The sequence below is a fragment of the Orycteropus afer genome, unplaced genomic scaffold (genome assembly GCF_000298275.1).
Source record: "Orycteropus afer afer isolate SDZICR_OR568_19922 unplaced genomic scaffold, OryAfe1.0 scaffold00727, whole genome shotgun sequence".
Lineage (NCBI taxonomy): Eukaryota > Metazoa > Chordata > Mammalia > Tubulidentata > Orycteropodidae > Orycteropus > Orycteropus afer.
In genome coordinates, this window is record NW_006922314.1 from 482,499 (window position 1) to 496,405 (window position 13,907).

Below are 13,907 nucleotides of genomic sequence, written 5' to 3' on the forward strand. Positions count from 1 at the left end.
ACGTGGCAACTCTTGAAATCTTACTTTCCCCTTCCCCAGTGTTTTTTATTGTGGCTTGTTATTGGTAATGTCCATTAGTTTTGCAGTCAGCAAGTATTTTGACAGAGTTTCATTAAATAAGTAGAAGTTGAAAAAAGGAAAAGATACTCTCCTGTCTTTACAGATTTGCTCTGAGTTGGGACACTCTTGAAGTACCATCCAGGCTGGGGACCGTTGGGGAAAACAAAGGCAAGAGCTTGTAAGAGTAGCTCAGTAAGCTGCCAGACAGCTACCATTATAGTTCTAGTCTTTCATCATATTTAAGACAATTAATTCAGAGTTTCTGTCAAGGAATTTAATTCTTTGGCTTTCTGATGGAACAGCAACAACAACCGAAAAAAAAACAAAAACAACAACCCCCAAAACCACCCAATTCACACCCTTTGAGTTGATGCTGCATAGGGCAGCCTTACAGGACAGAGTAGAAGTATCCCATAGGTTTTTTATGAAACTTTATGAAAGCAGATTGCCTCATCTTTTTCCATTAGAGTGGCTGGTGGGTTCGAACTACTTAACTTTTAGCTAGAAGCTAATACTTTAGAGCTCCTCTCAGTATCTATTTACTACTTTTTTGTTGTTGATTGTGGATTGACCATTCTTCCCCCTCCCTGATCATTGTTCTCTGTTTGCATGTCTTGTTAGTGTGAGCTACTATTCTTAGTGCCATTGCCTGTCTGGCATAGAGGACGTTATGTGAGCAATTTAAAATACTCCTTTATCTAAAAGCAGCTGCAGGTTTGTTCACAAAACTTACCCTGGGTTGGTCTGAGTGATTTTTGTTTGTTTGTGTTTTAAATTTCAATAATTCATCAAATTCTGAAAAATTTATTTCTCATAGAATTTGCTAACTTACTGTTTTGTGGAGGAATAGATCTCCCACATTCCTCTTGCCACCATTTTCAATGATTTCTTGTCATTTGTTATAATTTTAATAATAGCTTTAATGTATCTTGTAGTTAAGCCACCTCTGTGAAACTTAGAAAAGACCGTATTTTCTTATATTGAAAGAGGCATAATTATTTCACAAACCAGCATGAAAGGAAAAAAACATGAAATTCTAACTGCTGATTTTAAGTTTTTCTCTGAACAGTAAAATTATATATGAGCAAAGTGCTATCAGAAGCAGTACTTATCTCATCTATGTAACTATTCCTGCTTGATTATAGTTTATATAATCCATTTCTCTGTGTTTCCTCTTACCTTTTCCCTGTAGTTTATAATTGGCACAATGGAAGAAGCTGGAATTTATGGGCTAACTGTGGAAACAGATATGTTGTGTAACTCTCAATCAGATAATACTCTGCAACATCAAGACTCAAGTTGTGATAGTACAAATAACAAACATCCATTGGAAGAAGATGAAGACAGTGCCTTTGTAATAAAGAATTGGAATCTGGTGAGCACAGGAGAGGAAACCTCTGGCCAACATGCTCAAGTAGATTTCTGTGATGGTCGGCAACTTTCAGAGTGCAACAGGAACAAAGAGAAAGCTTTGGGTAATAACCTTGGCTGAGTGGTTGGCTATTTTAACATACTGCTTATTTTATTTAGATTCTTCTGCCAAGATAGTTTTGAGATAGACTGTTACTTAGCTAATAGACGTGTTACCTTTTGAGTCAGTCTGCCTGTCCTCCAAAGTTATGTGTTGTTGTTATATGCTGTTGAGTCGGCCCTGACTCATAGCGACCCCTTCTTGGGTTTCTGAAGCAGTATCACTATGGAAGTAGGTTGTCCAGCCTTCTTTCCGAGGAGTGGCGCCAGTCTTCTGGTTAGCAGTCAAGTGGCTTATGCTCTGAAGTTATGTGTAGGACTGGAAAATAACAGAATAGAAAGCCTAGTTATTTCTCTCTAATTATAATCAAGGAACTGTCATAGAAATAGGGGCCAGGTTGGCAGCTTGTTAGCTGAGTCAACCCCTGACTCCTGATGACCCTATGTATTGTGGAATGAAATGAATGAAATGCTGTCCATTCCATACACATTATTAGTTAGACATTGGATCATTGTGATTCAGAGTCTTTTCGGAAGTAGATTACCGGATGTATCTTCCTAGTCTTTCTTAATCTGGAAGCTCTGCTTTACATATTTCTGAAAAAAAGCATCATGCAAGTTTCCACTGTCAGCTGAGTGGTGGTTGTACATAAAGTGTACTGACCAGGAATAAACTCAGTTCTCCCATCTGGATGGTGAGAATTCTGCCATTAAGCTACCAGTGTCATTAGTGTGATTAATGTTTGTATCATTTAAGGTAACCTGACTTAAAATTATTCTGGAAACTGCTTATGTAGTTAATTTAAAGATTATTCACAGAACTTTGTAGGCATCATAATTTTGTTACATTCTAGGTTTACAAAGTAGTTTAGGACAAGCTTTCGGGATATATTTTCTCCATTGTGATGTGCTAGTGTAGTTTAAGAGTTATGACAAAGAATGTAATATGTCATCTCAGGAACGAAATCAGCAATCTCTTTTTATTTTAGCCTTACTGGTTGTCCCTTAGATTTTATGCTTATTATGTGTACAGTGCTTGATTTATTTCTGGATGTGACTATAACTTGGAATTTTTATTATTAATTTCAATCTTATTAAATTTTCTAATTCCCTTGAAGACTTAAAAACTTATAGCAATGTAAAAATAATTTTAATTCTTTGCAAACAAGAGAAATATCTACAAAATGAACAGTCTTCATTACATACATAAAATATAGCTTGATGGTAAAGTAGTACAAATAGTTGAAAAAAGTTTCAGTTAAAAATCTTTGTATTGTATCTTATTATGTATTAACCCTTCCCTTGTGGGTTACACTACTTTTGTTCCTGACACTTTCAGTGATACTTACTTTTCTGTCTTTTATTCTTGCCTTGAAACTGAGAAGAGGTTTTATTAGGGTTTTGTTTTTTTTAATTAACCTTTTTTGTAACCAAATAATATTCTATATGGTATGGCATCTATTATGGTTTTAACAGATATTTATAGTTCTTTAAATTTTCTTTATTTATCATAAAATGTGCCATTTTAACCATTTTTGAGTGTATAAATTTGATATTTAGATTAACAGTGTGGTGAATCTACTGTTAATGTTATCATCATCTATTTTTTAAGACTTTTAATGAAAACCTTACATAAAAGAGTGAACACTTCAGAAAACAAAAAGTGTACCTATCCCTAGATTATGAATTTCACGCAGTATTTGCCCCTTCTGTCTCAGCCACGTTTTTTTTTTTCCTGTCAGAGCTATGTAAAAAATACTCCTTTAAAACTCTTGCCAGAGAAGAGCTGTACTGACTTTTCTTTATTTAACACTTAACTTGCTTAACATTTGGAATATGCTTAATAAATAACCAGAAAACAATACTTACTTAAATTGCTCCTCGTAGGTAAAGTTGTGTATCATAAATGATTTGTACATCTTAGATAGACAGAAAATACTACTTAAAATTTTGAACTTCTGTATTTGTACTTGTTTGTTGTTGTTGTGTGCTGTTGAGTTGGCCCTGACTCATAGCGACCCCTCTGATTTCCGAGGCAGTATCACTACAGAAGTAGATTGCCCAATCTTCCTTCTGAGGAGTGGCTCATGGGTTTGAACTGCCAGCCTTCTGGTTAGCAGTCAGATGCTTTAGGCACTATGCTACAACACTGTGCTACCAGAGTTCAGAAGCTAACTTTAAAAAATATTCTTTGTTTTTTATAAGATGTCTTACAAGCAATGTTTATGCAAGAGTAGTTTTAAAGCTTCAGAAATTATCAGTCTTACCATTTAAGGGCTAAAATGCAGTGTTAGTTAATGGGTGAAGAAGTTTGTAAGGCAGGAGGAAGAGGACTAGGTGCTTGCTAAATTACACTTTTAGAGTAGTTTTCCAACTTCTGCTCTGATTTTAACTGCATATTACTTTACTTAAGATGTCAGACATGAGACATTTTAATGTAGATTTTATAGATTGGATTAATTTCATCCTTCTTTTGGGGCTTAATTTTTTTAATCTTGTTAATCATCAGGAAAAGAAGTTTTATTATTAATGCAAGCCCTGAACACCCTTTCAACTCCAGAGGAGAAGCTGGCAGCTCTCTGTAAGAAATATGCTGATCTTGTGAGTATTTAATCAAGGGAGTAAGGCCTTGTGTAAAACATAGCAAAATGTGTGTGTACTTACTAAACTTTAAGCTTTTTAAATATAATAGTGATACAACTTAAAGTGTAAAATTTTATTATAAAATATGAGAGAAGAATATGATTTTTTGGGATTTATTGTTGGTTATATAACTTCATTTTATGAACATGTGTTATTCTTATGATAACATACTATAGGTATTTATTTGGGGATAAAGACTCGCCATTTTGATTATAATTGAGAGTTAATTGAAATGGTCTAATACAATAAGACTGCCTCAGGAAATCTTTTGAAGGATCTGCTGTTGGCTGCTAACCTAATGGTTGATGATTTGATGAACCCATTCAGAGATTCTGCAGAACTAAATCCTCATGAACTGCTTTTTGAATGATGATGGAGCAGTTCTGCTCTGTAACTCGTGGGATCATCATGAGTCAGAGTCAGTTTGTTTTCAGTGGGTATAATTTCTTGTTTTATGTTCCAAATATTCCTTTTTCTTCTTTCCAAAGATAGGTGCAATTTCTTTGTATTTTCTTTTATAGTTCAAGCAGCTATTCCCTATCATAAATACAACTTACTATAGTGTTTTGTCCATAATCAGCTGTAAGAGTAGAGGTAGAAAGTTTATAGTTTTGTTTCCCTTAAATTTTTGTTGTTAGGTCCTGTCAAATTGATTCCAACTCATAGCTATATACAACAGAAGAAAGCACTCTAGGTTCTGTGCCATCATCTTAGTTGCTGTGTTTGAGCCCCACTGTTGAAGCTGCTGTGTCAGTCCATCTCATGGAGAGTCCTCTTGTTTGCTAACCCTCTGCTTTACCAAACATGATGTCCTTTTCCAAGTACTGGTTCCTCCCACTTTCTAACATATCCAAATACGTGAGATAAAGTCTCACCATCCTTGTTTCTAGGGAACATCTGGCTGTCCTTCTTCCAAGACTGGTTTCTTCATTTTTTTATTGTTATTTTCATGTTACATTCTTTGGCAACACCGTAATTCAAATGCATCAGTTTTTGTTTAGTCTTGTATTTTAACATGTTTAAAGAAGTCTTTTGCAGGAGTACAGTATGTTGCTGCATTTCTTTATTTCTTTCTGTCTCCCTTGCTTCTCACCTTCCTACTCTCCCCTTCTCCGATCTCCCTTTCTCTTCAAGAGTAGCAGTGTGTCTGAAACACCTCATGACATGGATGAATCTGGAGGACATTATACTAAGTAAAATGAGCCACTCACAAAAGGACAAATAGTGCATGAGACCACTATTATAAAAAGTCATGAAAAGGTTTACACACAGAAAGAAATACTCTTTGGTGGTACTAATGGTGGGAGGTGAGGAAGGGTAAATCATAAACTAGAGTAGACACATTTTAACTTGGGTGAAGGAGAAGGTAACATTAAGGACATCACAAAGTGATCAAGGCAAAGGAAGACAGGGCGTAAGACTGGAAGGCAATGGAAGTAAATGCTATTACATACTCAATCCTACAAAAGCAACAATATTCTACATAGACAGTCAAGTTAATATTTAGGTGTGGGAAGGTGGATGGGACTATATCCATGAATATATATGTAAGCTTGACAAAGGATATGTCTACATATGTATTTATGTGTGCTACAAATACATTCATGAATATAGTGGAGAATATAGAGGCAAAGGCTACGAAAGACTTATTAGCCATAACCAAACACCTTCAGGGAACAAGTTGCTGGCCTTGCAGCCCAGGACCATACTCTTTTCTTCAAATTTTTTTTTATTATGATTGGGTGAAAATTTACAGAGCAAATACACTTTCCGTACAGCAGTTTACATACACTTTGTCTTATGACATTGGCCACAGTTTAGCACAATGCAACATCTCCCCTCACTTCCTCCTGATGGTTACCTCTTCACTGTGTCCGTCTCTCCATGCACTCCTACCCCCTGAGCTGTCTCCCTGTGCCTGAGCAGCCCTTCTTTCTCCCATGCTTATCTCTCCAAGGAGTGGATCTACTTCAGGTAAATGCTCAACTGATAAATGCCTGTCTGTTGTTTGGCTGAAAGCCACGGCTATGCATTCAGTTCCAGACCTGAAGGGCAGCTAGGGGCCATAGTCTCAGTGGTTCCACCAGGGTCCTTGGGCCAGCAAACATGTTCCCCGCTTTTTTTTTTATCCCCCAAATTATTCCACATTGTTCTCCCTGTCTGTTCAGGATCTCTTACAAAGATCCTCTTCCAAGTGGTTGACTGTAGTAGCTGAGCACCCTCTATTCCTTCTGGTCTAATAGTCTTATGGGCTGCCGATTGGATGGTATACCCGTCACTAGGACTAATTGTTTCCATGAGTTTTTGGCTTTCTTCATTCTTCTTGGCTCTGGTTGAGGAGAGACCCATTGTTGCATCTAGATGGCAGCTTGCACGCTTTTAAGAGCTCAGTCGCTACTTGCCACAGTAGGAGGTGGAACAATGTTTTGTGTAGTATGTTATGCCAGTTGAGCTTGATGTCCTCTGTGAGTATGGTCCCAAGCCCACAGGTTCAACTACTCAGTCAGGACCATACTCTTGAGGGTCATAATGATTGTTAGATTTCTTGTCTGTTACTTCCATGTGAATTGATTGTGGACCCAAGTAAATTGAAAGCCTTGAGAGCCACAGCATTTATTCTTGTTTATAGTGTTGGTTATTGATCCAGTTTTGAGGAGTTTTGTTTTATTTTGAGGTGTAATACATACTGAAGGCTGTAGTCTTTGATCTTCATCAGTCAGTGCTTCAAATGCTTTTTGTTTTCATTTGCTTACTGCTGTTTGTCAGTGAGTCTTATTCCAATTCCTGATGCTGTATTCTTCTTCATATTGTTTGGGTTTTCTAATTGTATAATGCAGACTGATTAAATAAGTATAGTGAAAAGATTCTACCCTGCTACATACCTTTTCTGACTTTAAACTATGTAACATGCCTTTGTTCTTTTCTAAGAACTGCCTTTTCATCTGTGTATAGGTTTATCATGAGCACAATTAAGTGCTCTGGAATTCCATTTGCTACAGTTTTACCCAAAATTTGGGTTTCTTTTTTCTTCTTTCTTTTTTTTTTTAAATTGTGATTTAGATGCAAGTTTACAGAGCAGAGTTTGTTTTACATTCAACATTACATGTACATTTAGTTTCAATCCCCATTTACCATCCACAACCATAACTCAGTCTTCTCCCTTCCCTGCCCAGTAACCTTCCCTACCATGCCCATCATAGTTAATGCACTCCTGTGTGTCTGAATTTCCTCCATGGTAATGTTGCCCCTCTTGTGCACCATGGTCGATGCATTTCAAGGGATGCATTTCCATAGAGTATGTGGGTACATCACCCTGGGTTAAGTGGTGTACGTGTACATCTTGTTTACTATTGGACTGAAAGCCAACCCTGGGAGTGACTTTTATTCCAACCACAGAATGTATCTCAGGGCTGTAGTATTGGGCATCTTACCAGCCTCTGTCTGACCAGTAAGTCTGATCATTATTGACTTTTTGATTTTGTTCCACATTTTTCCCTCCCACTCTGTCCAGGATCTCCGGATTTGATCCTTTCCTGAGTGGTTGGCATTGGTAGCTGGGCACCATCTAGTTCTTCTGGTCCCAAGGGCCATCATGTCCTAGGTCTGATTGCTTCCAAATGCCCTTGTTTTTTTGTACTCTTCTTTGCTTCTGATGATAGGAGACCATTAGCTGCATCTTAGATGGCTGCTTAAAAGCTTTTAAGACCCCAGTCACTACTCACCAATGTAGGATGAGGAACAAGACTTTTAGGTATTTTGTTGTACCAGTTGAGTCTGTTGTCCCCCAGTACTATGGTCCTAAGTCAGTAGATCCATCAGATCTCTCTCTAACAGTGTCTGGCTGTCTGTGAGGAATTGCTCTATGTCTGTCTTCTGTTGTTTCTATAAGGATTGTGGGTATTTTGTATTACTGGTATCTGTGCAAGATTAGCCTCTGCTGGTCTGGAGTATACTCCTGTTCACTGACCCCCATTTGATCTTCTCTGATGTTTAGGTGTTTTATCTGTAGCCTGGTGTTTGGTGTTAATGGTAATTCAGTATTGAAGACATACTCGTTTGTATTAGCATCTGTTGTCTGTATCTTATGTGGACAATTTGGTGTCCTTCTTTTCCTAATGTTATCATGGTGGTCACAGACTCTTTCTATACCTTCCCTCTGCTTATCCACGTCAGCATGTGGCCCCCAACTAGCCCCAAATTAATCCCTCCTCTTACCTCCCACCCACATAACCTTACAACGTGAGTCCCTTTTCTTAAGCAAGCCCTTCTTATATTTTTACAGTAATGGTCTCATACAGTATTTTTCCTTCTGCAGCTGACTTATTTCACTCAGCATAATGTCCTCCAGGCTCATCTATGTTGTGAGATGATTCAAGTATCCTTCATTATTCTTTAATGTAGCACAATATTCCATTGTGTGTATGTATCATAATTTGGTTATCCATTCGTCTTTTGTTGGCACTTTCTGTCTCTTTGTGATAGTGCATTGTGCTGCAGTGAATATAGATGTGCATATGTCTGTTTGTATGCTGCCTCTCACTCTTTAGGATATTCTAGTAATGGAATTGCTAGGTCAAGTGGTATTTCTGTTTTCATTTTTTTAAAGGAGACACCATACCATTTGCCACAATGGTTGTACCATTTTATAGTCCCACCAGCAGTGTATGAGAGTCCTAATCTCTCTTCAGCCTTGCCAGCATTTGTTATTTTCTGTCCTGTTGAACTTTGCTTTTATTGCTGGGGTGAGATGGTATCTCATCATTGTTTTGACTTACATCTCTAATGACTAAAGATCGTGAGCAATTCTTCATGTGTTTGTTGGCTGCCAGTATATCATCTTTAGGGACTGTCTGTTCAATTCTTTTGCCCATTTTTGAATTCGGTTGTTTGTCTTTTTGGTGTGGAGGTGTTGAAGTTTTCTGTAGAGTTTGGAGATAAGTTCTTTGTCAGATATGTCATAGGCAAATATTTTCTCCCAATCTGTAGGTCCTGTTTTTACACTTTTTATGAAGTCTTTCGATACTCATAAGAATTTAAATTTTCAAAAGTCTCAGACATCTAGCTTCTCTTCTACATCCTGTGCATTTTGGGTTATGTTTGATAGTCTATTTATGCTGTAAATTAGGGCTCCTAGATTTGCCCTATTTCATCTTTGATGAATTTTGTAGTTTTGCGTTTTATATGTAAGTCTTTGATCCAGGTTGAGTTTATTTTTGTGTATGGGGTGAGATATGGGTCTTGTTTCATTTTTCTGTAAGTGGATATCCGGATTTGCAAGCACCATTTGTTAAAGAGGCTGTCCTCCTTGGATTTGTGAGGGGGTATCACTACAGAAGTAAATTACCCAACCTTCCTTCTGATGAGTGGCCACTGGGTTTGAGCCACATCTTCTGGTTAGCTGTCAAATGCCTTAGGTACTATATTACCACAGTTCCTATGTCTTGGTATTTTCTAGGGTAGAAACTTGGTCTTACTCTCTGAACAATCTTTACTGTTCTGGATGTTTTAATATTTGTATGAATTTGTTTTTAATATGTAAAGTCTCTATCTGACATGCTGTTTTCTCTTTTGACCATTTTACGTGTTCAACTCAGTGTCATTAATTACATTCACAGTGTTGAGCACATATCACCACTATCCAGTCATTGCCACTATCCATTTCTAAAGTTCTTTTTTTTTAATCACCCCTAAAAGAAACTGTATCAGTAAAGCAATAACTCCCTCTTTTTATCCCCTGTTGGGCTCTGACAACCTCAGATCTCATTTTGTCTCTATGAATTTGCTTTTTTTCTATAAGGGGATTCATACTATATTTGTTCTTTTTGTCGGGCTTGCTTCATTCAGCACAATGTTTTTAAAGTTTATTCATGCTACAGCATGAATCAGAACTTTCCTTTATGGATGAAAATATATTCCATTGTGTATATATACCACATTTTGTTTATATAGTCACATATAGATAGATACTTGGGTTGCTTTCACATTTTGACTATTGTGAATGAAGCTGTGATGAACATTGATATTTAAGTATATAACCCCCTATGTTCAGTTTTTCCAGCTATATAGGTAGGAGTGGAATTGGTACATCATGTGGTAATTGTATCTCTAACCACTGAGGAACTACCAAGCTTTTTATCACACTAGCTATGCCATTTATGAGTCCTTGGAAAGAAGGTTGAGTAATCTACTTCCATTGTGATACTGCCTTGGAAATCCAGGGAGAAGCTGCTATGAGTCAGATCTGACTGACTTAAAGGCAGTGACTTGCATTGCATCATTGCATTTTAGTCAGTCAATGAATGACGTTGAGCCTCTTTTCATTAGACTATTGGCTATATATATAAATTCTTCAGAAAAGTGTCAATGCATAGTCTTTTGCCTATTTTCTTTGGCTGGGTAATTTATTCTTAATGGATTTTAAGAGTTCTTTGTGTAGATTTTAGATATAAACTACTTATCTGATAAATGGTTACCAAATAATTTCTCTTATCCTATGGGCTGTCCTTTCATTTCCTTGATAAAGTCTTTTTATTGCAAAGAGTTCTTAATTTTGATGGAGTCCAATTTATCTATAATTTCTTTTGTTACTTGTGTTTATTTTGTCATATCTTAAGAGCTGTTGTCAAAATCAAAGTCTTAAAGATTTGCCCCTTTGTTTTCTTCTCAAAATATTATGGTTTAGTTTTATATCTAGGCTATTGATTCATTTTGAGTTAATTTTTATATTCATTGTGAAGTGTTGCTGTTGTTGTTAGGTGCTGTCGAGTTGTTGCTGACTCACAACGACACTATGCACAGCAGAACAAAGCACTGCCTGGTCCCGTGCCAGCTCCGTGATCCCTGCTGTGCTTGAGCCCGTCACTACAGCCACTGTGTCAGTCCATCTTGTTGAGGGCCTTCCCTGCTTTTGTCAGCCCTCCACCTTATCAAGCATGACATCCTTCTCTAGGCAGTGGTCCCTCCTGACAACAGGACCAAACTATGTGAGATGAAGTCTGGCCGTTCTCACTTCTAAGGAGCATACTGGCTGCACCTCCTCCAGCACAGATTTGTTAGTCCTTTTATCAGGCCATAGCACTTTCAGCATTCTTTGCCAGCACCACAACTCAAAATCATCAACTTTTCTTTTGTCTTCGTTATTCATTGTTCAGCTCTTACATGCATGTGAGGTGATTGAAAATAACCATGGCTTGTGTCAGGTGCACCCTAGTGCTCAGGAGACATGTTTGCTTTTCAACACTTGAAAGAGGTCTTTTGCATCCAATTTTCTTAGTGCTATATGTTGTGTCGTGTTCTGACAGCTGCTTCCACTGGTGTTGATTGTAGAACCAAGCAATGTGAAGTCTTTGACAACTTCTATCTTTTCTCTGTTCATCATGATGCTTCTTGTAGTTCCAGTTGTGAGGATTTTTCTTTTCTTTCTATTGAGATGTAGTCCATACTGCAGACTTTATTCTTCAGTGTTCCTCAGTATGTGCTTCAAGTTATCCTCACTTTCAGCAAGCAAAGTTGTGTCATCAGCGTATACCAGATTGTTAATGAATCTTTCTCCCATCTTGATACCACATTCTTCTTCATATAGTCCAGTTTCTCAGATTATTTGCTCAGTTTACAGATTGAATAAGCATAGTGAAAGGATACAACCTTGATGCACTCCCTTCCTGATTTTAAACCATGCAGTGTCCCCTTGTTCTGTTCAAATGACAACCTCATGGTTTATGTACAGTTTCTTTATGAGTACGATTATGTGTTCTAGAATTCCCATTATTCTCAAGGTTAGCCATAATTTGTTATGATCCACAAAGTTGAATGCTTTTGCATAGTAAATCAAACACAGGTAAACATCTTTCTGGTATTCTTTGCTTTGAGCCAAGAGCCATCTGACATCAGCAGTGATATTGCTCATTCCACATCCTCTTTTGAATTCAACTTGCATTTCTGGAAGTTCTGTGTGAATATACTGTGGCAACCATTTTTGAATTATTATCAGTAAGATTTTACTTACATGCAATATTAATGATATCGTTTGATAATTTCCACATTCGTGGGATCAACTTCCTTCGGGATGGATACAAATATGAATCTTTTCTAGTTAGTTGTGTTGTTGAAAAAGGTATTGGCAACGAGTAAGTCTTTGGTCTTGCAAAATCGTGTCATTCAATTGCCAGCATTATTTCTGTCACCAAGGGCAAATTTTCCAACTACCGGTGATTCTTCTTTGTTTCCAACTTTTGCATTCCAGTCAACAGTGATAATTAACAGATCTTTATTGCATGTTTGGTCTTTTCAGACTATAGAAGTTGATAAAAATCTTCAATTTTCTCATCTTTGGTTTTGGTGGTTGGTGTATAAATTGAATAGGAGTGGTATTAACTTGTTTTTCTTTTAGGTGTATAGATATTATCCTGTCACTGACAGCATTGTACTTCAGGACAGATCTTGAAACCTCCTTTGTGATGATGAATGCCACACCATTCCTTTTCAAACTGTCATTCCCATTCAACTGACATCATATGGTTGTCTGATTAAAAATGGCCAAAATGGATCCATTTCAGCTCATTAATGTCTAGGATATCACTCTTTATGCATTCCATTTCATTTTTGCCCACTTCCAATTTTCCAGGATTCACACATTGTACATTCCATATCCTGATTATTAATGGATGTTTGCAACTGTTTCTCCTGAATTTGAGTTGTGCCACATCAACAAATTGAGGTCCTGAGAGCTTTGCTTTATCCATATCACTAAGGTCGGTTCTACTGTTAGGACACAGCTCTTTCCCAGTTGTATTTTGAGTGCCATCCGACCTAAGGGGCTCATCTTCCTACACTGTATTGGACAGTGTTTGTGCTCTATTCATAAAGTTGCCCAGTAATGTATCAGACACTGTTTCTCCGGCCAATTATTTGAGAAGTGGATGTCCTTTTCCTTCTTCCTAGTCTGTGTCATTCTGTAAGTTGCATTAAATCCTGTGCACCATGTGCAACCCTGCTGGCATTTGAAACACAGGTGGCACCTCAAGCCTCACAGCAACACACAAGCCACCAAACTGACAGACAAGTTTATCTCCTTTACCTGTTTGAAACCTCTCTGGCCTCCCCTTACGTGGATCCCGTGTCTGTTTCCCCTTGCTGCCTGTTGGGGTGGGGTCTGTCTCCCTCCCTTTACCTGGGTCCCACAGCTTATTGTGAGGTAGGCATCCAGTTTTATGTCTATATGTGGAAATCTGGTTTTCCCAGCACCATTCATTGATGAGACTCTTTTCTTCCCCTTTAATAGATTTGGCACTATGGCAAAAATAAGTTGGGTATAGTTATATAGCTTTACTTCTGGACTCTCAGTTCTACTGAATTTGTCTTTATTCAGCATTGTGGTGCAGTGAATTACTGGGTATGGGACTTTTAGCAGTGGTCTTTGTGACTCCTACCAGATGACTGGGTGGGACTGCAAATATAAGGTGCTTGTGGCCTACCAAGAAGATTGAATAGCTTGTAAGTAATATAAAAATAAGGTACATGGCATCCTTGTTGGGTGGGACATGCAGATAAGGTGTATGAGACCCTAATGTGGACACTGGCCAGTTTTGCCATTCTGCTAGGCTTAAAATGAGCCTTCCTACAGGCAGATGAAGGAGCTCTGGTAGCAGAGTGCCCAAGGCACTTGACTGCTAACCAGAAGGCTGGCGGTTCAAACCCACCAGCCACTTCTCAGAAGGAAGGTTGGGCATTCCTAC

At 37.8% G+C, this 13,907-nt stretch overlaps 1 protein-coding gene across 1 annotated transcript in view; it reads left to right on the plus strand.

Annotated features, from left to right (window-relative positions):
- LOC103211367 (gamma-taxilin-like) overlaps positions 1–13,907 on the plus strand; it is a 121,579-nt gene that overhangs the window by 3,092 nt on the left and 104,580 nt on the right. The window contains exons 2-3 of the mRNA XM_007957317.2: positions 1,253–1,535; positions 4,040–4,131. Coding sequence (XP_007955508.2) covers positions 1,253–1,535; positions 4,040–4,131 — 375 coding nt within the window. The remainder of the gene's footprint in view (positions 1–1,252; positions 1,536–4,039; positions 4,132–13,907) is intronic.